The following is a 27,184-nucleotide window of genomic DNA, read 5'->3' on the forward strand; positions in this document are numbered from 1 at the left end:
TGTGGAATCTCCTGCCCAGTGAAGCAGTTGAGGCTACCTCACTGAATGTTTTTAAAGCACGGATAGATAAATTTTTGAACAGTAAAGGAATTAAGGGTTATGGTGAGTGGGCGGGTAAGTGGAGCTAAGTCCACAAAAAGATCAGCCATGATCTTATTGAATGGCGTAGCAGGCTCGAGAGGCCAGATGGCCTATTCTTGCCCCTAGTTCTTATGTTCTCATGTTCTAAACCATTCATAAAACATCCAGACATAACCTATGTATTTAGCTGGGTGTGGACCAAAGGATTAGATTTAATCACTTTGGATGATCAATTTCAGCCGAGAGAGGAACCCTACTGGCCACTTAATCAAGTCATTTTTATACAGTGGACTTGGAGCCAGTTTACCATGACCATGATTGAGTAACTGGTCAGTCACAGTGAGACCAGAAAAACCCTGAGATGGTTCTCTCTCTCACCATCCATCCTGCATGCTTATGCCCTGCCTGTTTCACGACCAGCCACAAATGGCAAGCAACATTCTCCAGAAGATAAGACAGAAAATGTTTGTCAATATTTCTAAATTGTTTTGAAGCTGAATGAAGAAAAACCATTGAACCCAGCATGAAACCATTTGAGGGTCTCAATTGGGTCATGGTAGAGTTTCCCTTCCGAGGATGGTCCACCCTACCATAAAATTGCACCTGGGTTGTGCTGGGTGGGATCAATGCTTTATGTCAAATGGTCACTTCTTGGACAACTTTCCTCTTGTCCTTTGAGAAAAGGTATCTTTTCCCATTTCTTACTCTTTAAACTTGTTGGCAAATCTCATGTTAAAAATATTTCAAATTGATTTTAAAAATCCAGTGCACAACTGCAACCACAATGTTAAAAATTAATTTTGCATTGTATGAATTGAATATTGTTTGATCCATACACATGTTATAAGTATTCTTGATATATAAAGTGAGATATCCAGTAAGAACAAATATGCCTTGCCTTTTAATTCAGCAACAAACAATATTAATGGAGGTCGATCTGACTTTGAACCAGAACCAAATGCCTAATAATGAAAATTTAAACGTTTCAGGATTACTGTACAAGGATTAATTACTGGAATGTTATGTTATCACAGTTCATTCCTGATCGTGCACAAGCAAAAAGTACTATTCAGGGAACCTATCACTACATGCCTACTATGCAATTAACCTTTAGCTTTCGAGGCGCTACTGACTGGATATCTGCCTCAGCAGAGGTTACTTTGACTTAAAATTAATTACAAGACAACTTCTGCATTTTGAAAGTACATTATTGATACTGAATGTGTCCAGAGAGGGAGAGACACCTTTGATTCTTCACTCTCAATAAGCCAGATTCTTGTGGTTTTAAAGAGTGAGCAGAAAACATTGTGTGAGCACAATCTATTGTCAGCTGTGATAAATAACCAGTCAGTGCGGTATCAAAGACCAGTTGAAAGTCAACAAAAGATACTTAAAAACTCTTCACTCTGTGAAACAAGAAGGTTGCGTTGCTTTTTGAATGGGACAAAGTTGGTCAATAGTGATCATTGACCCTTCACAGTTGTGGCCAAATGGACACTTTTTTAGCCACATGCACTAATTTGAATTGCAACCACCTTGCATATACTCACATAACACAGATAAATTCATGTCATGTTTGTACTGAATCAACAAATATCTCCCAACGTTCTATGATGCAAGAGGTAAAGTACTCACAGCAATCAAAAAGACCCTCGTACACTCTCTTTCTCATCTTACCAATTTACCAACAAACAAACAAAAACACAATACCACCCTATTCGCCTTTTTTTAGCCTTCTTTCAAAAAAACTTCCATCCACCCAGCAACCTCAGCCAGAGTTTAACTTCTCAGATGAAGTTAGATGACCTCAGTCAGGAATTCCAATTGCACCTTGTTCCAGATATTTCTAGTTTCACTTTAAATTGAAGGGGCTATCTCACAAGCACAAGCTTTTGCAAAGTACAGAGTTTGTCGCAGCTCTGAGAATTTCGGTGGTATACAGCTGAATGTGGGGGTGTACAGGGAGTTTTTGGGGGAAGATGAGGAATATAAATGTGAGGAATTGGAGAATGGACAGCCAATGCAACAAAGTGAAGACCAAAGCTGATTTAGATGCAGGTCAGGATATGTGCAATAGATGTTTGAGCAAGATAAACCCCATTTTAAAAAATTCATTTATAGGATGTAGGCACTGCCGGCGAGGGCAGCGTTTGTTGCCCATCCCTAGTTGCCCTCTAGAAGGTGGCGGTGAGCTGCCTTCTTGAACAGCTGCTATCCCTAAGGTGTAGGCACACCCACAGTGCTGTTAGGGGGTGGGAGTTCTGTGGTGACCCACTGTAATTACATGTTGTATGTCTGGACACACCCCTGCTGCACCTGGCCCGAGACTCCTCCCTTTCCACCTGAGACTCCTCCCTTTCCACCTGAACGAGGTATAAAGGTGACGGTTTCTCCTCCCTGCCTCAGTCTGGGCCAGGTTAGCTACAAGAGTGTGTTCCAGTTCTTTGCGATTAAAAGCCTGTTATTTTCACTCACTCGCTGGAGACCTCGTAATTGATGGTGCATCAATTTTAATCGCAAAGAAAAAAAACAGAATGGAGCATGCAGAACCCTAATGCCATTATCCTTTGTATCCAAGATGGTTCAATAGATGCTGAACGCAGTATTGTAACTGACTTGGTGAGCCAGATGGACCCGTCACACCCCCTCTCCTCCCCCCCCCCCCCCCCCCCCCGCAGAGGGTGATCTGGGTTCCGCCCCCTCTCCTCCTCCCACCCCCCCCCCGCTCCTCCCCCCAACTCCCCCCCAAGATGATCTGGGTCAGAGAGCCGCTCTCTCTGCTTTTTTCTCCCCGCCTGGGCGCACTGCTTCGGATTTTTTTCGAACTGCGCATGCGCAGTTCAGAGCTCCGATCATTCTGGCAGCGCTAAGCCCCACCTACAGCGTGAATCGGACCGGAGCCGGCAAAACATGGGTGCGCTGGAAACAGGATTCCAGGCGCAGATCTATTTGATGCCCAGATTCGGCACTTAGACTCAAAATGGTAAAATCAGGCCCTTGATGTCAAGGGCAATCACCCTCAGCTCTCTGATGGAGAATGGCAGATGCCATAGAGAGCATTGGAATAGTTAAATCTCAAGGTAATAAATATAAAGCCTGCAGTAGTACAAGCGATGCTTTTATATTCTGTGTTTTTTATCCTTCAGAACAATTGCCTGGAGCAATGATACATGCCAGGATATTTAAATTGCCTGAACCTCATCCTCTTACTGTTGTCATACCTAAATCATATTTCAATTGTCTCACTCTCTTCCTAATACAATTGAAAGCACCTTTACTACTTAAGAAATGCCACTTGTAACATAGGAAGCCATGAAGAGGTTTTAAATAGCCAGTTTAGCTATTGCCCATTTTAGGAAATTACAGAATTACATTTTACGGAAAGCAAGAAATAGTCAGAGACTAAATCGAGAGAACCCCTGTGGAGATTCCAGGTGACAGCAGGGGACTAGTAATCCCTGGCATGGTGGCACAGTTGTTAGCACTGCTGCCTCACAGTGCCAGGGACTCGGGTTCGATTCTGGCCTCAGGTGACTGTGTGGAGTTTGTACATTCTCCCCGTGCCCGCATGGGTTTCCTCCGGGTGCTCTGGTTTCCTCCCACACTCCAAAGATGTGCAGGTTAGGTGGATTGGCCACAATAAATTGCCCCTTAGTGTCAGGGGGCAGGGTAAATACGTGGGGTTACGGGGATAGGTCCTGGGTGGAATTATTGTCAGTACAGACTCGATGGGCCGGATGGCCTCTTTCTGCACTGCAGGGATTCTATGATAGGTTAAGTTCCAAAGCTGATTGAATGCTTAACCATGAAAATGTCGAAGTATTTCGAAAGCAATTCTCCACAACAGTGTTGATGAATGTAAAGAAAAGTTAATTCTCAGCTCATCTACACTGTCTTCGACCTGGGAATGCTTGCTTCAATCACTGGGCACAAATAATGGACAAATGTTCCACTTACCAGCCTTAACATCGCCTACCCTGATCACAGATTGCTCAGCATATCTGGTGAGAAAATACAGAATTCAGAAATAGCCATTCAGTGATATCATGGCTGATCTGAATCTATACTAACTATCTTCCTTTTGCTTCATACCCTTTAATATTTCTGCTTCACAATAATCTATCTGATGCGCGACAATCAAGCACGAGGTACAAGGCTTCAGCGATTGAAGGCTTTTATTGACAAACAATGGAACTATCTAACACGAGTACACCATTCCAGACTGGAGGGGTCCCGCCTGAGCAGAGGGTCTTATACCTCTCCCCAGGAGGCGGGGCCCGACCGGGATGTGCCATAACAGCATCCATCACAGGTATATTAATCCCACAGTGTAAACACCCTAGCCCAACAACAACATTATAACAACCCCACAGTGGCAACACCCTAACCCAACAGTAACATTGGAATAACCCCACAGTGGTAACCAACGATGGTTCACCACATTCACCCCTCCTTTGAAAACAAAGGCCGGCGGGGTGCGAAAACAGATTACATATATACAAAATCTACAAGTCCAGACGGTCTGGCGGACCGCACCGTCGCTGTGATCTCCTCAACACCGGTTGCAACACCGGAGCAGGTGCTTGCGGTGGCGTTCTCTCCAAAACAGCGTCCGGCTGTCCCCTCAAGGACTCACGGGGCGGTTGACCCTGGTGAAGCGGTGGTGCAGGGGATCCTGGTACCTTCTGTGGTGGCGCCGATCTCCAAGTCTCAGGCAAGCTGTACATGGGAGTATAACTGTTATGCACTGGTCCCGGTGCTGACCGCACCACGTCTGGGGAAGAAAGAAGTGAAAGGGGGTTCGTGACAGGGGGTATAGGAGCGACAGGAGTTGCTACGTCCCCTGCGGGCGCCAGGTCTCGAATCGAGACTGTGTCCTCTCGCCCGTCAGGATATGCCACATAGGCATACTGAGGGTTGGCGTGGAGGAGTTGGACCGGTTCGACCAAGGGGTCGGACTTGCGGGCCCTCACATGTCGCCGCAGAAGGACGGGTCCTGGGTACGTCAACCAGGCTGGTAAGGAGATCCCCGAGGACGACTTCCGAGGGAATGAGAACATCCTCTCGTGGGGAGTAGCATTGGTTGCCATACACAGGAGGGAGCGAATGGAATGAAGCGCATTTGGAAGGACCTCCTGCCAACGGGAGACTGGAAGGCCCCTGGACTTCAGCGCCAATAGGACAGCCTTCCAGACTGTAGCATTCTCTCTCTCCACCTGTCCGTTACCCCTAGGGTTGTAGCTCGTGGTTCTACTGGAGGCAATCCCGTATGAGAGCAGGAATTGCCTCAAGTCGTTACTCATGAACGACGAGCCCCTGTCGCTATGTATGTAGCAGGGGTACCCGAACAGGGTAAAAAGATCACTGAATGCCTTAATCACTGTGGCAGTCGACGTGTCCGCACAGGGGACAACAAACGGGAACCGGGAGTATTCATCTATGATATTGAGAAAATACACATTCCGGTCCGTTGAGGGAAGGGGGCCCTTAAAATCCACACTCAGCCTCTCGAAGGGGCGAGTGGCCTTGACCAATTGTGCCCGGTCAGGTCGATAAAAGTGCGGTTTGCATTCCGCGCAAATCCGACAGCTTCTCGTTACAGACCTGACATCCTCCACCGAGTAGGGCAGGTTACGGGCTTTTATGAAGTGGTAGAGCCGAGTGACCCCAGGATGGCACAGGTCATTATGGAGGGCGTTCAAGCGGTCCTCCTGCATGATAGCGCATGTTCCGCGCGAGAGGGCATCCGAGGGCTCATTGAGTTTCCCTGGACGATACATAATATCGTAATCATAGGTGGAGAGCTCAATTCTCCACCGCAAGATCTTATCATTCTTGATCTTGCCCCTCTGCGTATTACTGAACATAAACGCCACGGAAAGTTGATCCGTGATCAGGGTGAACCGCTTCCCCGCCAGGTAATGGCGCCAGTGTCTGATGGCCACCACAATAGCCTGAGCCTCCTTCTCCACCGCTGAATGCCGAATTTCGGGACCTTGAAGGGTGCGGGAAAAAAACGCGACGGGCCTGCCTGCCTGGTTCAGTGTGGCGGCCAGGGCGAAATCCGATGCATCACTTTCCACCTGAAAAGGGATGGATTCATCCACCGCGTGCATCGTGGCTTTCGCAATGTCACTTTTCAAAGCCTTGAAGGCCAATTGGGCCTCCGGCGTGAGTGGGAAAGTCGTGGACTTGATGAGCGGACGGGCTTTGTCCGCGTAGTTGGGGACCCACTGCGCATAATAAGAAAAAAAGCCGAGGCATCTCCTCAGTGGTTTTGTGCTAGCGGGCAAGGGAAGTTCAGTAAGGGGGCGCATACGGTCTGGATCAGGGCCGATGACCCCGTTTTCCACCATGTATCCCAGGATAGCTAACCTGCGCGTACGGAATACACACTTCTCCCTGTTATAGGTCAGATTCAGGCGAGACGCAGCGCGCAGAAAGTTCTGGAGGTTTGTGTCATGGTCCTGCTGGTCATGGCCGCAGATGGTGACGTTATCCAGGTACGGGAAGGTAGCCCGCAACCCATTCTGGTCCACCATTCGGTCCATAGCACGCTGGAAGACCGAGACCCCATTGGTGACACCAAATGGAACCCTAAGAAACTGATACAGACGACCATCCGCCTCAAAAGCCGTATATTGTCGGTCCTCTGGGCGGATGGGGAGTTGATGGTAGGCGGACTTAAGGTCTATGGTGGAGAACACCCGGTACTGCGCAATCTGATTGACCATATCAGATATGCGCGGGAGAGGATACGCATCCAGCTGCGTATAACGGTTAATGGTCTGACTGTATTCGATGACCATCCGGGGTTTGTTCCCGCTTTTAACCACCACGACCTGCGCTCTCCACGGACTAGCACTGGGCTGTATGATCCCTTCTTTGAGGAGCCGCTGAACCTCAGATCTAATGAAGATCCGGTCTTCAGCGCTGTAACGCCTACTTTTAGTAGCGATGGGCTTGCAGCCTGGTACCAGATTCTTAAATAAAGAGGGTGTGGTGATCTTTAGTGTGGAAAGATTGCATGCGGGGCGCTTTGGACAATTTGGAGGCTGCGGCTGATTCCCTACTGCCAGCGAAGGGAGTGGCCCACCGTACTGTAGGATCACACTCTTCATGTGGACCATAAAGTTTAGTCCGAGGAGAATTGGCGCGCAAAGGTGCGGCAACACAAGGAGCCTGTATCGCTCGTAAATTGTGCCCTGCACCTCCAGGGTTACCACACAACGTCCTTGGATCGGTACAGACCGGGACCGTGATGCCATAGAAATTGTCTGTTTGGCAGGTAGAACCCGGAGTCCACACCTCTTTGCAGTGTCAGGGTGAATAAAACTCTCGGTGCTCCCACTGTCAAACAGACAATACACAGTACGACCATTTACCTTGATGTTCATCATCGAACAGTCAAGCCTGTGATGCTTTGTCTGGTCCAGAGAGATCGACGCCACCGTTGGCCCTTGGACATCACTGCAGGCAGCCGAGGTTGATACTGAGGACCCCTGCTGGTCTCTCCTGGTCGTCGTCGACCATGATGGCCGCCCCCATGAATCGCACGTGGGTGAGGGCGCCAAGCGTAGCGACTTCTGGTGGTCATCTTCCTCCTCCGCCAGCCACGATGGCGTCGTCCTGGATTCGCACGTGGTCGGACCTCGTGGATACTGCGACGCCGAAGGAGATTGTCTCCGCTCTGGAGGGTCACAGGCTGCACTGCCGTTCTTGGGCTTCGATCTGCAGACTTTCGCGTAGTGCCCCTTTTTACCGCACTGACTGCAGATCACGGTTTTAGCTGGACAGTGTTGCCGTGGATGCTTGGCTCCTCCGCAAAAATAGCACCGCTGGCCGCCTGGAGCTGCCGCCGTCGTCGGGTCGATATGGGAGCGCGAGCCCGTGGGGCGAGGAGGGATTTGTGCTTGCTCCTGCCACGTTGTCTCCACGTGGTCTTCGGGGTATAGAGCCAAGCTTTTCGACGCTGCCTCCAGCATCTCAGCCATCTCCATCGCTTGGGTCAGGTTGAGGTTCCCTTTCTCCAGTAGCTTAAGCCGGATGTACGAGGACCCTACCCCTGCTACAAACGCATCTCGGGCGAGGCCGTACATGTACTGCTCAGCCGACACAGCTTTGCAGTCGCAGCCCCTGGCAAGCTGCAAGAGCTCATTGGCGTAGTCCTCCATGGTTTCGCCCGACTGCTGACGTCGTGTAGCGAGGAGGTAACGAGCGTGAATCTCGTTGGGTGGTCTCGTGTATCGTTTTTTCAAGAGCTCGATGGCCCTCGGGTAAGTGGTGGCCGCACGAATCGCGAGATAGACCGTGTCGCTTACCCTCGCGTGGAGGACCTGGAGTCTGTCGTCGTCCGTAGTAACTGCTGCAGAGGCCGCCAGGTAGTCCTCGAAACACTTCAGCCAGTGGTCGAAGGTGTTAGAGGCACCGACCGCACGTGGGTCCAGCGTCAGACGCTCTGGTTTCAGCATTTGCTCCATACTCTCTTTACTGTCGAGAGTTTTGTGTTTGTCAATAAAATTGATGCGCGACAATCAAGCACGAGGTACAAGGCTTCAGCGATTGAAGGCTTTTATTGACAAACAATGGAACTATCTAACACGAGTACACCATTCCAGACTGGAGGGGTCCCGCCTGAGCAGAGGGTCTTATACCTCTCCCCAGGAGGCGGGGCCCGACCGGGATGTGCCATAACAGCATCCACCACAGGTATATTAATCCCACAGTGTAAACACCCTAACCCAACAACAACATTATAACAACCCCACAGTGGCAACACCCTAACCCAACAGTAACATTGGAATAACCCCACAGTGGTAACCAACGATGGTTCACCACACTATCAATATCTGTTTTAAAATTAACACCTGATCAAATAGCAAGTGCTGTTTGCAGAAGAGTTTCAAAATTAAACTACCCTGGTGCATAGAATTGTTTCTTAATTTGACTCCTGGTAGGTCTGGACCTAATATGCTCCTCGACCAATGGAAATAATTTCTCTCTCTCTACCGGATTTGTTCCTCTTAATATCTTCCAATCAAATAATCAGATAATTCTGATCAAAGCACACCTTAACCTTCTAAATTCCTGGGAACGCACCATTACTTTGTGTAGTCTGTCCTTGTAATTTAACCCTTGGAGTCCAATTGTCCTTCTGGTAATTCTACACTGCATTTGCTCCAAGGCCAATACATGTATCTTAAAGTGTGGTGCCCAGAGCTGCTCACAATCATCAAGGTGTGATCTGACCAGGGCTTTAATAGCTGAAACATGACTTCTACTTCATTGTATTCTGGTCCTGTCGATCTAATAGTTATCATTCCATTAGCCTTTTGATTCTTTTCTGTACCTGTTCATGTCATGTTATTGACCTTCACACAGGGACCCTTGTTTCTTTGGACCACCACTATTTATATTAAACTTCTCACTGTTCAAAATGTACTCACTTCTGTTCTTTTCAAGTTCAAAATGGATTACCTCATATTTGCCTCCATATAAATCCATTTGCTCATTCATTTAATCCATTAATATCACTTTGTAATGTTATGCTTAGTCTACACTATTTACAATGCCATTGATTTTTGTATCATCAGCAAACTTGGGTATGTGGCTTTCTTTCCCATCACCTGAGTTGTTAATAAATATGGTGAGTAGTTAAGATCATGACATAGATCCTTTCAGGACACCAGTTGTCACATACTGCTCATTATCCCGAAACTCTGTCTCCTGCCACTTGGCCAATTTCTTAACCAGGCTAATATGTAACTAAAGTTGAGGCTCCTGAAATTGAAAGCAAACAGTCCCTTCTGAGGAGCTTTCTGAAAGTCCTTCTCCAAGGTCATACAAATAACATCCATAGGTGTTTTTTGAAGAGCTACTACTTTAGTTAGCTCTTCAAAAACAAAATCGATCAGGTTCATTAGGCATGAGCCACCCCTTGCAAATTTATACTGGCCCTCTCTGCTCAGCTGAAACATTTCAAGGTGTTTGGTCACTATCATTAATTATAGACTGTAGTAATTTTCCAACAACAGATGTTAGGCTAACTTGTCTGGAATATTCCCTGGTTTTCCTCTCTCAACTTTCTTAAATAGCAAAGTGACATGCACTACTTTTCAATTTAAAGGAATGGTTCCCAAATTGAGAAATTAAGTCAAATTGATTCATGACGGGGGAAAATTTGATTTGATTATTATTTCACATATATTGGTATACATGTGACAATAATAATCAAATCAAATCAAATTTGTCTGTATAGCGCGCAAGAAACAATATTTTTCACTGTATTGGTATACAGTGAAAAATATTGTTTCTTGCGCGCTATACAGACAAAGCATGCCATACATAGAGAAGGAAACGAGAGAGTGCAGAATGTCGTGTTACAGTTATAGCTCGGGTATTGAGAAAGATCAACTTAATGCAAGGTAGGTCCATTCAAAAGTCTGATGGCAGCAAGGAAGAGGCTGTTCTTGAGTCAGTTGGTGTGTGACCTCAGACTTTTGTATCTTTTTCCCGACGGAAGAAGGTGGAAGAGAGAGTATCCGGGGTTCATGGGATCCTTGATTATGCTGGCTGTTTTTCCAAGGCAGCGGGAAGTGTAGACAGAGTCAATGGATGGGAGGCTGGTTTGAATGATGGACTGGGCTACGTTCACAACCCTCTGTAGTTTCTTGTGGTCTTGGTCAGAGCTGGAGCCATACCAAGCTGTGATACATCCATAAAGAATGCTTTCTGCGGTGCATCGGTAAAAATTGGTGAGTCATAGTGGGCGTGCCGAATTTCCTTAGCCTCCTGAGAAAGTCGAGGTATTGGTGGGCTTTCTTAAATGGTAGCCCTGGTGTTATTTGTTAGGTAACGGGCTGCAGGAGGGAAAAATCAGCCCAGGTACCTTTGTAGGAGAGTGGGCACTGAGTACAACAGTATCAGGACGCAGGTTGCATAATCAGCGTGTTTGCACTCACACACAGAAATAATCTCAGTAAGATTAGAGGAAAGAGCCTGTGGAACTCTACTCTTGAGTGCATGAGTGCCCACATGAAAGGAGGGGAGAAAATTAGAAGAAGAAAAATAGATTTAACTTTGCAATTTCTTCTCTGAGATGATTGTCAGATGTAAAAAACTGAAAGAAATCATGCTGGGAGCTATTGAATGATTGACATAGAACAGAGGCCTTGATTTTACTAACACAGGATGGATTGACCATAATTTATTAATGTATTTCTGATGTGGGCCATAGCTTAAAACACAGATGGCACATTGACAACATAATTTGCATACTTATTAATCTTATGAGATTGCTGTAACAATGTTCAACCGTTTGAGTGGACTTGAAATATTTTTTATAAATGTCAAATTAGTCAGTGTTTAAATGTTGATATGTGGTGTAATTGGGATACGGAGAGGATAGCACTGGGATACTGATTTTATCCCATTCAAGAGGTAGCGCTTCATAATTCACGTGTGGCTTCGTAGCTGTTGAGTTCTAAAGTCTTCCTGACCTGAGAAAAGCTCAATTTATGTAACGTCGATTTCTGTAAGAGGTGCCTGAGTGTTATGTGATTTGGAGTAGAATTCTCCAAGAATTTTAACATAATAGAAGTAAATCTACTGAAGTGTGCGATGACTGCTAAAAAATCTGCCAGATAAAATAAAATAATTTTCGTGCAAACAAATTTTTGGTAACCTCATTGTGTAGATAGAGTTTGCTGTATAAAAATATTATTAAAAGAGTGTAATGACATATACTTGCCCATTCTCCTCAAGGTGAAAGAAGCCCCACAATAAACCTTCCAGAGAAATGTTTACAATGTAGGTCATTTACACTTGCTAGAAGCTCTGTACATTCATTTGCTTGGACCTGTCCTCTGCAGGCAAAAGGAACACGTCCAGGCATTGTGCCTTTTTAAAATTAAACCTAAGTGTGGGGATAGTAGTTTCCTGGTGTATTCTCCATGCCAGAGCTGACTTGGCAACCAATCAGCACCATTTTCTCCTGAGTATAAAATATTGCCCCATTGAAATTTAGAATTCCTGCAGCTTTTCTGACGAGTGCAAAATGAAAAACTTTGACAGCATGTCTCAAGTTCTGTACTACTAAATGGCATGGTGGCGCAGTGGTTAGCACTGCTACTTCACAGTGCCAGGGACCCGGGTTCAATTCCAGCCTTGGCTACCTATCTGTGCAGAGTTGGCACATTCTCCCTGTGTCTGCATGGGTTTCCTCCAAGTACTCTGGTTTCCTCTCTCAGTCCAAAGATGTGCGGGTTAGGTGGATTGGCTGCAGTAAATTGCCCTGTAGTGTCGAAAGATGTGTAGGTTAGGTGGTTTAGTCACAGTAAATGCACGGGGTTGCAGAATATGGGGGGTGGGGCGTGGCGGGCGGGGGGGGGGGGTGGTGGTGTGGTGTGTGACCCTGAGTAAGATGTTCTTTCAGAGAGTTGGTGCAGATTGAATGGGCTGAATGGCCATTAACAGTCACTCACTGGGTGAGGAATCCACAGGAGCAAGTAGAATGCCAGCTTTTAACATTGCCCTAATATTATTTCCCATTGACTTTGGACCAGGTTCAGCAAAAGTGGGGTGGGGTATGCAAATTTGGTCCTATGTCAAAATCACCCAGGCCTCACGGTCCAGGATCTGGAGACTTTGCCACTTTCTTTAGCCCTCACATCCCTGAGTTAAAATGAGCTCTACTGTTTCAGAAATTATTACCTCAGTGCTGGAGTAAGGAACTATTGAAACGTGAGACTAAAGTGTTTGGTAAATCTTTTCTTGTGGGTTGCTTCTGAGTGTTGTGGTTCCACACAGGATTTTCACTATTCTGGTATGTAATGGCACAGAAAGGTGACTGCAGAGTTCAGTAATTTAAATAACCATGGCACCATCGAGACACTTAACTACATTCAGAATATATAATGACGAGCTTCTGCCAGCTCTCCTCTCGGATGTAATTCTGAAATTGCTATCAGTTTCTGGAACATGGTCCAGTTCTTTGATTTGTGTTTCATTTTATTTTCCTGCAGGATGGAATGGGATACCTGAGAGTTACAGAAAATGGGATTCGGCTGGAAGGAGAGTCTGAGTTTCTTTTCCCATTGTACGCCAAAGAAATTCGCTCCAGAGTGGTATGTAGTGAATACAAAGCAACCTGCTTAGAATTCCAGTGAAACAAGACGATTTAATATTTGACGTTATTGAGGGATGAGTATTTGTGAAATGTTAAACATTTCAACAATGTGCCAACAATTATTGCCCCTTTCTGCCAGAGCTCAGCAACAATTTGTCTTTGCACGAGAGTAAATTTGATGATGTAATTCTTCCTTTGCAGAGGTTCCGAAGCTGGGAATATTAACACACAGCAGTAAACCTGATTGAATGTGAATTAATGGAGTGATAATTGGAGAGGATGGAGAGGTTGAAGGTGACCCTTCTAATCCTCCATGAAATGTAATAATGGGTTTAAAAGACTGGAAATTATTGTTGATGATCTCATCATACAAAGGTTGACCAGGTTTATATCAAATTCCTCTCTCTGCTTTTTCACAAAAAGCATTCGACGAAATCTTCCTCCCATTCACCTTGGCGGGATCTTACAATCCCATCGATGGCACACCCCCAAAGAACAAACAAAAGAACAAAGAACAGTACAGCACAGGAACAGGCCCTTCGGCCCTTCAAATCTGCGCCAATCACGTTGTCTTATCCGGACCAACCGCCTGTATCCCTCTATTCCCCCGTCTGTTCATGTATCTATCCAGATAAGTCTTAAATGTCACTAACGTGTCTGCCTCAATCACCTCAATTGGCAGCACATTCCAGGCCCCCACCACCCTCTGTGTAAAAAACCTCCCCCCGCACATCTCCACAGGTTTCCCGGTGGTGAGAAGTACATTCAACAGGAAACTCCCTTGACAACGGTGGGACCATAAAATCCTGTCGCCAGTGAGTAGTGTGTCGTCTCCCACCGCCAAAAAGCATAGCACGGAGAGGGAGAAAAATCCAGCCATTATGTGAGTTACCGCTGACATTAAAAGAGTAGAGGGACAAATTAACATAACGTAGTCTATTCAGGCCCTTGAGCCTGTTCTGCCATTCAATTAGATCATGTCCAATCTGTGTTGTAATTCCATCTATCTACTTTAATTCAATCACCCTTAATACACTTGCCCAACAGAAGCCTATAAATCTCAGATTTGTAATTTGTAAGTAACCGTAACCTGTCCTGCCAGATCAGTCCCAGGAGAAAGAGAGAGTAACACTACTAATGAACAGACTCTGACACAAGTGTAGAATTGAGAACAGCCTGCGGCAAGTCACTCCTCCAGGAGTAAATGATCATTTGTTTTCCCACTCACCAAAGCGTGGCGTGGCAGAAGTGTACTGTTGCAAAAGATCCAAGTGAGAATATTGACGGGGCAGTGTACAGAATGAGCTAGCACATCAATATACTGGGTGCATTGACAGGTGTGCCAGACTGTCTTCTGTTGCTGACAAGGGACTTGGAGAAGTCCAGAACCAGCGTGGTAGAAGGAATGGTGCAAAACTTATTCTCTCTGTGATTTCTGCTCCACTCCATATCCCAGTTGTCTTGTTGACCCAGAAGAGGCTACAATTGCTGTGCCCATATCTGTTGCAGCCTTTGTACGAACAAGTTACCAAGTCCCTTGACCATCCCCACTCCTCCCGGAACTCTCAAACCCTCCAAAAACACCCTGGATACTTCCAGACACTCTGCAAGAGAAAAAGTTCCAGAAATTTAAATTATCCGTAATCAGGGTTCATGCCCTGACTGGCAACATTACGCTTGTCTTTTCTTGACCTAGGAAATGCCGACACTGCCTGGACATTCATTGTTCAAATTTGGGATCCTGGAATTATATTGGCTGGTTGGGCTGTGGGAGCTCAGGGTAGCCATTCGGTGCACATGGGGGATGTGCCCATGTGTGTCCATGTCCAGGCAGACTGTCGCGCAGGAACCAGTCAGTGGGGTGTTGGGGAGTGCAGGAAAAACACCAGTAGATCAGGGCAAGGCCTCCCAAATGCCACTGTAAGCAGTGCCACAGAAGGCAATTCATCATCCTCAGCTTTGACAAAGGGTCATCTGGACTCGAAACGTCAGCTCTTTTCTCTCCTTACAGATGCTGCCAGACCTGCAGAGATTTTCCAGCATTTTCTCTTTTGGTTTCAGATTCCAGCATCCGCCGTAATTGGCTTTTATCATCCTCAGTGTTCATTTGTGTACAAAACACTCTCCATAATGGCCAAAGTCATAAGCAGCCAAATGATTAAATTATTTAAATACTGCAGCAGATTGATATCCAGAACAGTCGCTGGTGGAACGCACACATCATCATAAATCACAGCCGGTGGTGGAAGTGGTAGAAAGGCCATTTCAGTGGACAGCAACAATCGTTACATCTTGTTCAGCTCCATGGAGTATAGTATTGAGTTGAACTTTTACAACAAGCCATCATATTCATGGTTGTTTATATTTTTGATTCCAATCTGTAAATTATCAGATTTATTGAATTCAATTTCACAATTGGCCATGGTGAAATTCGCCGTCATGACCTCAAGCCTGCTATTCCACAAACGTAACACTACACTACCAGATTCTTGGGTTAGCCATTGACTTGCAGAGCTTTATGCAACTGAGTGGTAAGAATCAAAGTTGCACCACCAGGGCTAACCCTCCAGGCTCCGCTGGAGAGCTTTGCTGGCAATGCAATCACTGGCAGTGCCATAGATCGGCAGATAATACAGACAGCTCCAGACTACACTTAGACCATAAAATATAGGAGCAGAATTAGGCCATTCAGTCCATCGAGTCTACTCCACCATTCAATCATGGCTAATAAGTTTCTCAGCCCCATTCTCCCGTCTTTTCCCCTTACCTTTGATCCCGTTACCAATTAAGAACCTATCTACCTCTGTCTCAAATATACTCAATGACCTGGCCTCCACAGCCTTCTGTGGCAATGAATTCCATAAATTCACCACCCTCTGGCTGAAGAAGGTCCTCCTCATCTCAGTTCTAAAAGGTCATCCCTTTATTCTGAGTCTGCACCCTCAGATCCCAGTCTCATCTACTAATGGAAACATCTTCCCCACGTCCACTCTATCCAGTCTTTTCAGTACTCATGCCATGGGTGCAAGACTTTTCAAGTGAGCTAGCATGGTGTTTCTGCAGGCAAGTACTCTATATGAGTAGAATTTGGAACTTCAAAGTACAAGGTATTAGTGTGCCTCACTGCTCCTCCACACTCTGTTGAATGGAGGAGTCCAGCAAAACGGGGTAATGTTTACAACATGCTCTATCCCTGAGACATCATTCAGAAATATTCCCAGAAAAATGAAGAAAGAACAATGTGCACAAAACTTCCTGTGGCAATTTTTTGAATGGCAAAAGATTTAAAAGGGAGCGTGCGATACAAACAACCCATTTCAACTGGCGATCATTTGAACTGTTCATTGCCCATAAGGGGCACAAGGCATTTCCAATGCAGAAAGGCAGAACATCTTAAGCAGTTCTCTAAAAGAAATGCCTTAAAGGAACAAATCAAGTGAATGTCAATGACATTCGGACAATTCAAGCAATTGCAAATTAGCAAAGAAAGGAGATTACAGATTTCCGAGGGAAAGTAAAGGATCATGACCAACACTTTTGATCAGTCACTGAAGGGCTTTAAAACTGGCTTCAAACTTGATGCAGGATTTGGTGTCACAATACTGGCTGATCATTTGGAATGGCTCAGAACAGTATACACCCGGCTATCAAACATCAGACCCCAAGGTCCTGGTGGTATGAATTTTTGAGTGAAAGGTCAGATAACTATCACCCACTGCCACTGGAAGCAACAGATTATTGAGATCCTTTGGGGGGAATTTTCCCATCCCGCCATCATGGGAATTGTAGCGGCCGGAGGGGGGGGGAGTGGGGGGGGCGGACCATGCAAAGGTCCATCGACATCAGGTGGGATTTTCTGGTTTTGGGGCGAGCGCAGTTGGAAAATTCCACCCTTTATGTCTCCAATCAAAGCATATTTGTATTGACTAGAATTGCATGTATGTATCTGGGCTTCTGAAACAGCAAAGAAATCCTACAGCAAGACAGCTGGGTACCATTCATGGAGGAATTTCTAAAGTCGGTTTCCATTCAGCAGCAGCTGGTGAGGTTTATTGATTGGGCAATGGATTATTCTCCATCACAGATAATCCATCTACCAGACCCTGGGTGAAAATTGTGGTAGTAGATGTCTTTCTGAAGATAGGCCAGAAGATACGGAAACAGCCACAACAGCAGAAGGTGGCCAAATGTAAGAGGACATTCTAGACCTAGGTTGGTTCTTTTCTGAAGAAGATTATGAGAAAGAAGCCATTGTCGTAACGAGTGATCAGTTGGAAGATGAGGTCCTAGCGATCGATACACTCTTTGAATCTACTGCTGAAGCATATGGAGTCCCTGTTGTTTTTCTTGAGGAATCAGCTGTGTTTGCAGCATTTGTCAGAGCAGAATTTGTATCTTTGTGCCACTGATCGCAACATGCATTGTATATCAATGGTTAACCATAGAAAGTTGTCCAAGTAGAACAACATGTTTGATTGCACAGTAGATCACGTTGCCAGGGCGTCGGTAAAGCTGTTAGTTTGGGTGAAAATTGATGCCCATATATCAATCGCATCAGAAAACCTTCCTTCTGCTAACATTGCCCTTCAGCGCAGAAGTAGGGACCCAGAGTGGGATTTTCCAGCCGTGCTCACCCCAAAACCAGAAAATCCCGCCAGAGGTCAATGGACCTTTGCATAGTCTGCTCCCTGCCTGCTACGATTCTCATGGCGGGCAGGATGGGAAAATTCCCCCCCAAACCTACTGAGCTCCTACAGCTGAAGAGTCCAATACAAGGATTCTGTCTTGATTTAGTTCTGGAGATACATCCGTTGCTGATGATGCTGTTGTCTTATCTTCTGATGCTGATGCAGTCATCCCATTGACTACAACAGAGCAACCTCATGTTGAAGCAAGTGTGGCAATGCCACCACTGCTTACAGAAAATGAAAATAGTTTCTGGAGTGTTCTCAAGAAGTCATATCCTCTTCATTTCCTGCAGCGTCTACAGGAATTTCAAAGTCTGTCTTCCTGCCGTCCACATTTGTTCAAGTCTCAGACGTTGAATACCTTTGTGATCCTCAACGCTGCAGTGGATGATATAGCTGTGAAATTCTTCACTGGATTTGAAGATACTTCATCTTCTCCAGCTTTTCTCTAATGTGCTAAGAGGGGGTGGAAGATTCCTAAACAAATGCTAGTCTATCCTCTTTCTATTCAAGAGACTACAAGTGTCTGTGTCCTGCAGTCCTCTCTCTTAGGTCAGTCTTTCCTTGGAAAGCTTTCACACTCCCTACAGGTCAGTTGCCATGATGACCAAAACCCAGTTGTCAGCAGTCCTGGAAAGTTGCTGCCCCGCTCCACCGATGTTGTTGTCTTCCAGGGAAAAGATGAGCAGGAATCCACAATGTCCGCTCAGAGAGACAGGGACACTGTGAAAGATTGAGCCCTTAATGACAGTGACTTGGGGTAGGGTGGGGTTGCAGGGTGGGGTGGGGTTGGGGGGATGGAGTGGGGGGGGGGGGTGTGGTGGGGAGGGGGGAGAGCAAGAGCAGCAGTTGGACAGAGTCTGTAACAATCTACAAGTATAGGTTGAGAGGTGGTAGATTTAAAACTGAGATGAGGAGGAACGACTTCTCGCAGAGGGTGGTGAATTTGTGGAACTCACTGCCCCATAGTGCAGTGGAGTCAGAATCATTAAATGGTTTCAAGAAGGAGATAGATATACTTCTGATATTAAAAAAACGGGTTAAAGAGATATGGGGAACAGGTAGGGAGGTGGATTTGAGACCAGGAAGAGATCAGCCTGAGTGAATGGCGGAGCAGGCTCGAAGGGCTGAATTGTCTACTTCCGCTCCTAATTCCCATCTTCCTATGTAAAGTAGGTTTCAGAAGTTTGAAAAATGGAATATAAATTGTTTAAGAGATAGTTTAACATTGTTATTAAAAAAAGTTGACATTATACTTGAAAGGGGCGATAGTGATGTGTATCGTGCTGTAAAAATGACTTCAGCAGTCGTGCTGAAGACTCATTTGAGAAGATGGAATAGTCTATGCTCCAGAGAGGTGTGCTTACCCAGGGTGGGATAGTCTATGCTCCAGCGAGGTGCGCTTACTCAGGATGGAATAGTCTATGTTCCAGCGAGTTGTGCTTACCCAGTAGCTTATCATGGATATGGTGTAAATAAAATAGTTTTGAAGTCAGACCTCAGTCACTCATGAGTAGAGGGTAACTTTCCCAGTATAGGTAACCAATGAAACAGCCAGCAACTCCACTTCCACCCACCAAGCAGCTGAGACTTCCAGCCTATTTGGAACTAGCAGCTGGAACTCTGTCCCTAATAGCACTAAGGGTGTATCTACATCACATGGACTTCAACGATTCAAGAAGGCAGCTCCCCAGCTTCTGAAGAGCATTTTTGGTACGGGCAACAAATGCTGCCCTTGCCAGTGATGCCCACATCTCATGAAAGAATTTTAAAAATTAAGCCGCAGCACCTTCCTCAGGTGCAGGAGGATGAAGAATGTCTAATAGAACTGAAGATGAAGCCGAAGTTTGAATTCAATATTACAATCTGAGAACAAAAAAAAGAAATGAAAGAATAAATAGTTGCTGTAAAATAAATGTAAAGAGACAACCAAAATCTCCAAAAATACAATTATCTCACTATGAAATAACTCTAAACCAGCACTCGCATCAAGAAATTAAAACTGCAAATGCTGAGAATTCTTGGATTGTGACCTATTTTTGGCCCAGATCACTGCGTATGCATTTCCCAAGCAACCCTGGGGAAATTGTAAGTCAATAAATCTTTCAGTGCTTAATGAGCCTCACGTACATCACAATGAAAAGCTGGCATGATGCTGAGCTAGGTAAGTCAGGATCCAACAGGCACCTTAAACCTGACTGCAAGAGGTGTAAGAGTGTGTGATTTGTGTTCGTCTTGATGAAGCTATTTCTTTATCTCCCACAATTTCCTAAACAGCTGCTTAGCAAAGCTTTATGTGTTCCTTTGGTAAAGACAGAGCGCTCAACTCAATGTGGAATTCATCGCATGGCAGCGCTCTCATTGACTTAGGGTATATAAAGATGAAAGGTCTTTGTGAGCTGTGCCAATGGTCTATGTGGACTATGATGCTCACAAAGAGATGCAAATCCAATTCTCTTAAAGCCTCATCAGTGCCCATGAAAGAAAGGATTACCCATTCGCTGGTGTGTCAGTAATGACTGTTCAAGGTTTCACCCTAATGCAAAGGTCATCTTGGACAGATGGTCCCGAGCGTTTGCACCTCAGCAAAGCATTGTCCTGGGTGAGGGCCTCACTGTGAGGACAATGCAAACTAACATTCAAGCCTTACTGCATGATCTAGATGTTAATGGTAACTACTTCATGATGTGCAAATGGTGATTGGGAAGCGGTGGGAAGGTGATGCCTCAGCATTCTCCATTGAGTAGAGCTAGTGAAGGGATGAATGGAGCTCTCACGATCATGGTTTCTATTGAGTTATCCACCCAGTAATGGATGAAAGACTGATATTTGTGGTCATGATGCTTTATTGAGTAAGTGTCAGACTGACGTGAGAACATCCCTGTGTAATTTCGAATTCCAACTGCTTCTAAACCTCTTAATACCGTTCCCTCTTGTTACCATTCAGCCCACACTTTGACCACATAATGTTTCATGTGAATATTCCAGCTCTCCTTCAATACTGATGTCCCCAATCCCTTTGCTCAGCTGACCCCACCAGAGTCTCCCCACATGAGAGATTAATGTATGCAGGTCCAACACTTCCCAGAGAGGTGACCCTTTGCCCATGACCGGGACCAAGGTATGCATGACATGCAGAACCCTCTTAAATGGCTCCGACAATGTGACCTCATTTCCTGGACAGTCTCTTAAACTTGTTCCTAGGACAGCCATTCACCACTCCGCTCTGATCCTCCCCATATCCCCATTAGTCCTGCCTCCTGCCTCCACCTCACCCTTCTCCACCGGCCCTTGTCTCCCCCCCCTCCCCCACAGTCCTGCCTCTATCTTACCCCTCTCCACATGTCATGGCTCCCATGTCCAGCCTTGGTGCAACTTGTGGCAACAGGCACCAGATTTTATATATATATATCGGCGATGGTGAAAAAGGAATGTGAACGCAGCATCTACGCATCTCCAAGTTGTGGACAAAGTGAAGCTTGCCAGGTGCATCCACTTATATACATCATGAAACAGACCACTCTAACCAGCCGATGGGGGAAACATGATTCTGGCCAGTTGGCTTTTTGATGAGCATTCACAAGGTGCTGATGAAAATTCCATCCATCGGATATTTTTTTCTTTACTCTTTCATGGGCAAAGCCAGCATTTGTTGCCCATCTTTAATTGCCCTCGAATTGAACATTTGAAAGAGTAGTCAAGAATCAACCACATTGCTGGGGGTCTGGAGTCACCCGTAGGCCAGACCAGGTAAGGATGGCAGATTTCCTTCCCTAAAGGGCATCAGTGAACCAGATTGGTCGTTAGGACAATCGATGATAATTTCATGGTCATCATCACCGTGATGAGTTTTATATTCCAGATTTATTCAGGTAATTGAACTTGCACTCACTGCCATGGCAGGGATTGAACCAAAGCATCCAACCCAGACTTTTGGAATAGCAGCTAGTTCAGTGACATAACCATCACCCGCTTCAAAACCTAGAATGTTTTTTCCCCCATTCCTAGCCCAGGAATGTTAAGTATATTTGTAGTTCACCTTGTTCCATGGATGTCTTTCTTTAAAGTTTAACATTTATTTATTAGTGTCACAAGTAGGCTTACATTACCACTGCAATGAAGTTACTGTGAAAATCCCTTATTCGCCACACACTGGCACCTGTTCGGGTACACGGAGGAAGAATTTAGCATGACCAATGCACCTAACCAGCATGTCTTTCAGACTGCGGGAGGAAACCCTAGCACCCAGAGAAAACCCAAGGGGGGGAACACGCAAACTCCAAACAGACAGTGACCCAAGCTGGGAATCGAACCCAGGTCCTTGGCGCTGTGAGGCCGCAGTGCTAACCACTGTGCTACCATGCCGCCCTATGTGCTACAGTGCCGCCCTCAAGAATATCTTAACAGCATTCAGGATATAATAGGGGAAAAATCTGTGATTGTGATTGTGCACTCTATAAAGTTCAATTCAACGTTACATTTAGCGATTGAGTTATTGGTGATGCCACCAGCACATGGTGTAATTTTCCAGCCCATAACGTTTAAACTGCAGTTATTCTATGAGATACTTTCACATGTTACAATTTTTATATGTAGAAATTTCCCAGATAGGATATGGTATGCACCTGGCAAGCTTCACTTTATGCAGCACATCAATAAATAAAGCACCTGATATATGTTCTTCCACAACAGTTACCGATTATTTTAAAAGAAAAATGTATTTAATAAATGTATAAAACATTCAGTAATTTTAGTTGTGGACAAATGTGGTTTCTAGTTATCAGAAAGTAGAAGATTTTTATTCCAGTTGTTTAACAAAATAGTAATTGACTGAATATTTTTGCAAGTTGAATCTTATAGTCTTATTTTTAAATCTTGTCACAGTATGTCATTAACTACATGGTATATCTGTCACATATACAAGTACCTAAACACCAACATCTGGAGAAAGAGATTGAACAATGACATGCCAATGTGTGTAGTCTTTTGATCTGAGAGAGGGGCTCTGAAACGTGTTTAATATATTCATGAAACAATTAAAATCCATTTTATATTTAGAGTTTTGCAATTATAATTAGAGAATAATAGACCTCTGGGGTGATTTATATTGATAGATTAAATGTCAGCTTGGAAAGGTTGCTGCGTTAATCGCACAGCACTTCTCAAGTAAATCAGTCTCAATTTAAACTCTGACTTTTCAAACATGGCATTTAATCCATTAATGTACACAACACCGCAGTCACTCATTCCAAAATACTTCCATCTGTGTGGATCCCACGAGCCAGTGCTCACCAGAGGCAAAATGTTGTCAATTCCAAAGGTTCTCAGATATTGAGACCACTTCTTGGTCCTGACCTTCAGTGATGCCCCGACAGGAGGAATCTTACAGGAGGCGGCAACTAAGACAAGGGCGGCACGGTAGCACAGTGGTTTGCACTGTTGCCTCACAGCACCTCTGCGCGTTCTCCCCATGTCTGCATGGGTTTCCTCCGGGTGCCAGAGTTTCCTCCCACAGTCCGAAAGACATGCTGGTTAGGTGCGATGGCCATGCTAAATTCTCCCTCAGTGTACCCGAACAGGTGCCAGTGTGTGGCGAATAGGGAATTTCACAGTAACTTCATTGCAGTGTTAATGTAAGCCTACTTGTGACACTAATTGATAAACTTTAAACTTTAAAGAAATACATCCATGGAACAAGGTGAGCTACAAATATACTCAGGTTCAATTCCAGCATCGGGTGACTGTCTATGTGGAGTTTGCACATTCTCCTTGTGTCTGCGTGGGATTCGTCCAGATGCTCCAGTTTCCTACCACACTCCAAAGATGGGTGGGTTAGATTGATTTGACCATGCCATATTGACCTTTAGTGTTAGGGGGATTAGCAGGATAAATAGGTGTGGTTACGGGGATAGGGCCTGGGTGGGATTGTTGTCGGTGCAGGCATGATGGGCCGAATGACCTCCTTCTGTACTGTAGGGATTCTATGATTCTAAGGGGCCAACATTCCAATGGAAGCCGCCAGCCCTCTGGGATACCAGTGGGTGTGCTGTTGTGGGCTACATTGATAGATTGTCAGGGAGGCTCTCTGTCTGCCATTGGTGCTTTTTTTTTTCAAATTCATTCATAATTACCCTTGAACTGAGTGGCTAGTTAGGCCATTTCAGAGGGCATTTAACAGTCAACCACATTGTTGTGGCTCTGGAGTCACATGTAGGTCAGACCAGGTAGGACAGCAAATTTTCCTTCCTAAAGACACTCGTGAACCAGATGGGTTTTGATGACAATCGACAATGGTTTCATGGTCATCATCAGACTTTTAACTCCAGGTTTTAATTGAATTCAAATTTCACCATCAGAGGTTTGAACCCAAGTCACCAGAGCACTACCCTGGGTCTCTGGATTACATGTCAAGTGAAAATACCATTGCATCACCATCTCCCCTTAAATATACATGTTGCACCTTCATGAATTGCAAGGGCTTCTGTTGTTTCAATGAGCTATTTCTATTTTTGCAGCCAAGTATACGGTACCTGGACAACAATGTTAATTCAGTTTACAGCATTCCTCCACGCAGCCAGTACATTGCTGGTATGTTACTGCACGCAGCCCTAAATAGAAACTTGCGTGTAGCTCAAGCTTTTAAACATGGAACAAGGCAGTGTTGTGTAAATGTTTTCCAGCTGCGACGATTGTGAGCAATTAACTTTCTTTTCTACCTCCACCACTATTCTATCTTTAATGGTGCACTGCAGCCCTTTAAGAACTTTGAAACATGGGAGATTAAACACACTATCAGACCGTGCCTCCAGCTACAAATTGTTAGACAGGTTTATTGATCATTAAACAGGTGGATGCATCAAATTAAATACAGCCAATAGATTTCCATTAATTACCTACTACTTCCTCTCAACACGTTCGCTGCAGTGACATTTGAAACATGAGGGGCAGTTTTACTGGGTTCAGTATCCAAACACCTCTAGTGCCACTCAAAGGAACAATGAGTAGAAATCCTCCCCCTTCACCAACCCCACCGTTGTACATCCCAATAACACGGCAGCTTTTCAGATAGATGGCCAAGTCTGTGTCTGAACAGAGCACAGCAATGTAAATGACACAGGTGTTATCCAGACATCTGGATAGAAATTGTCCCATTGGGCAGGCGCAGCATGGGTTCATGAAAGGCAGGTCATGTTTAATTAATTTACTGGAATTCTTTGAGGACATTATGAGTGCGGTGGGCAAGTGTGGGAACCGATGGATGTGGTGTATCTGGATTTCAAAAAGGCATTAGACAAGGTGGGGCAGCACGGTGGCACAGTGGTTAGCACTGCTGCCTCTCAGCGCCAGGGACTTGGGTTCAATTCTGGCCTCAGATCACTGTCTGTGTGAAGTTTGCACATTCTCCTTGTGTCTGCGTGGGTTTCCTCCGGTTGCTCCACTTTCCTCACACAGTCCAAAGATGTGCGGGTTAGGTTGATTGGCCATGATAAATTGTCCCTAGTGTCAGGGGGATTAGCATGGTAAATGTGTGGGGTTACAGGAATAGAGCCTGGGTGGGATTGTAGTCGATGCAGACTCAATGGGTCAAATGGTCTCCTGCTACACTGTAGGGATTCTATGATTCTAAGGTGCTTCACAAAAGGCTGCTGCATAAGATAAAGGTGCACAACGTTACGGGGAATGTATTAACATGGATAAAGGATTGGTTAAATAACAGAAAGCAAAGAGTGGGATAAATGGGTGTTTTTCTCATTTGCGATCAGTGAATAGTGGTGTGCCTCAGGGATCAGTGTTGGGACCGCAATTGTTTACAATTTACTTAGATGATTTGGAGTTGGGGACCGAATGTAGTGTGTCAAAATTCGCAGATGACACAAAGATGGGTGGAAGAGCAAAGTGTGCAGAGGATGCTGAAAGTCTGCAAAGGGATATAGATAATCTAAGTGAGTGGGCAAGGGTCTGGCAGATGGAGTACAATGTTGGTAAATGTGAGGTCATCCATTTTGGTAGAAATAACAGCAAAATGGACTATTATTTAAATGGTAAAAAATTGCAGCGTGTTGCTGTGCAGAGGGACCTGGGTGTCCTTGTGCATCAATCACGAAAAGTTGGTTTGCAGGTGCAAATGGAATTTTGTCCTTCATTGCTAGAGGGATGGAGTTTAAAAACAGCGAGGTTATGTTGCAGCTGTATAAGGTGCTGGTGAGGCCACACCTGGAGTACTGTGTACGTTTTGGTCTCCTTACTTGAGAAAGGATATACTGGCACTGGAGGGGGTGCAGAGGAGATTCACTAAGTTGCTCCAGAGTTGAGAGGATTGGCTTACAGAGTCATAGGGCCCTATTTTATCATCTTAATTCGAAGTGCTGGGCAGATTTGAAACTGGGAGTGTTTTAAATCTGACTTTTAGACCTGTTCTCAGGCACCCCATACGCACTGTGCCTGAAAAAAAAGCAGCAATTCTGAATCGCGCTGCAGAAGCCTGTGGGTGGGGCTTATCGCGCCCGAAACACTACAGCTCCGATCGGCGCCTCCAACTGCGCATGCGCAGAAAAAAAAATAGAGAAACGCTCCCCTGCCACATCGCTCCCGGGTCAGATAATATCTCCCCCCTGGCCCCCACAGACATTGCTAATTATCCCCCCCCACCTCCCACCACCCAGTCCGATCGTGGGTCCCTCCCCCCTTTTCCCCCACTGATCACACGCCGAGTGACAGCGGACCCCCCTTCCTCCCCACTGATCACATGCAGTGTGGCAGTGGATCCCCCCTGCCCCCCCTGCTCACCCCGGCCCCCTGCCTCCCACTACTGATCTGAGTTAGAGAGTCACCGGAAGCTCTGAACTTACCTCCTCAGAAGCTGGAGTGCCGAATCGGACCTTTGCAGTCCATGTCTGTTTCATGCCAAATCTGGATGGGTGAACGCGGTGGTAAAGGGAGAAGTGCCGGTAAGGTTGGGCATGTAGCCCATTAAGTCAATTTAAATGCATTCAAGTGCATTTAAATTGATGTCGTGCCCATTTCGGGCATGGTCCCAACGGCAGACATTTTCAGTCCTTGGTAAAGGGGAAACCAGCATGGAGACGGGCGCGGCTTGCGCTACTCATCTCACACCCGACTTTGCCAAGTTTTCGCGCCCAAAATCAGGCGCAACTTGACAAAATCGGGCCCATAGAGTCATAGAGGTTTACAGCATGGAAACAGGCCCTTCGGCCCACCTTGTCCATGCCGCCCAGTTTTTACCATTCAGCTAGTCCCAATTGTCCACATTTGGCCCATATCCCAATCC

The 27,184-nt window shown here is 45.6% G+C and overlaps 1 protein-coding gene across 10 annotated transcripts in view; it reads left to right on the forward strand.

Annotated features, from left to right (window-relative positions):
• The window catches only part of sgcg (sarcoglycan, gamma), a 485,777-nt gene that overhangs the window by 255,497 nt on the left and 203,096 nt on the right, over positions 1–27,184 (forward strand). For all 10 annotated transcript variants that reach the window (XM_078222135.1, XM_078222130.1, XM_078222136.1 and 7 more), the window contains one exon: positions 13,104–13,205. In XM_078222135.1, the coding sequence (XP_078078261.1) occupies positions 13,104–13,205 (102 nt within the window). The remainder of the gene's footprint in view (positions 1–13,103; positions 13,206–27,184) is intronic.

Source organism: Mustelus asterias, chromosome 10, assembly GCF_964213995.1.
Source record: "Mustelus asterias chromosome 10, sMusAst1.hap1.1, whole genome shotgun sequence".
NCBI classification, from domain to species: domain Eukaryota; kingdom Metazoa; phylum Chordata; class Chondrichthyes; order Carcharhiniformes; family Triakidae; genus Mustelus; species Mustelus asterias.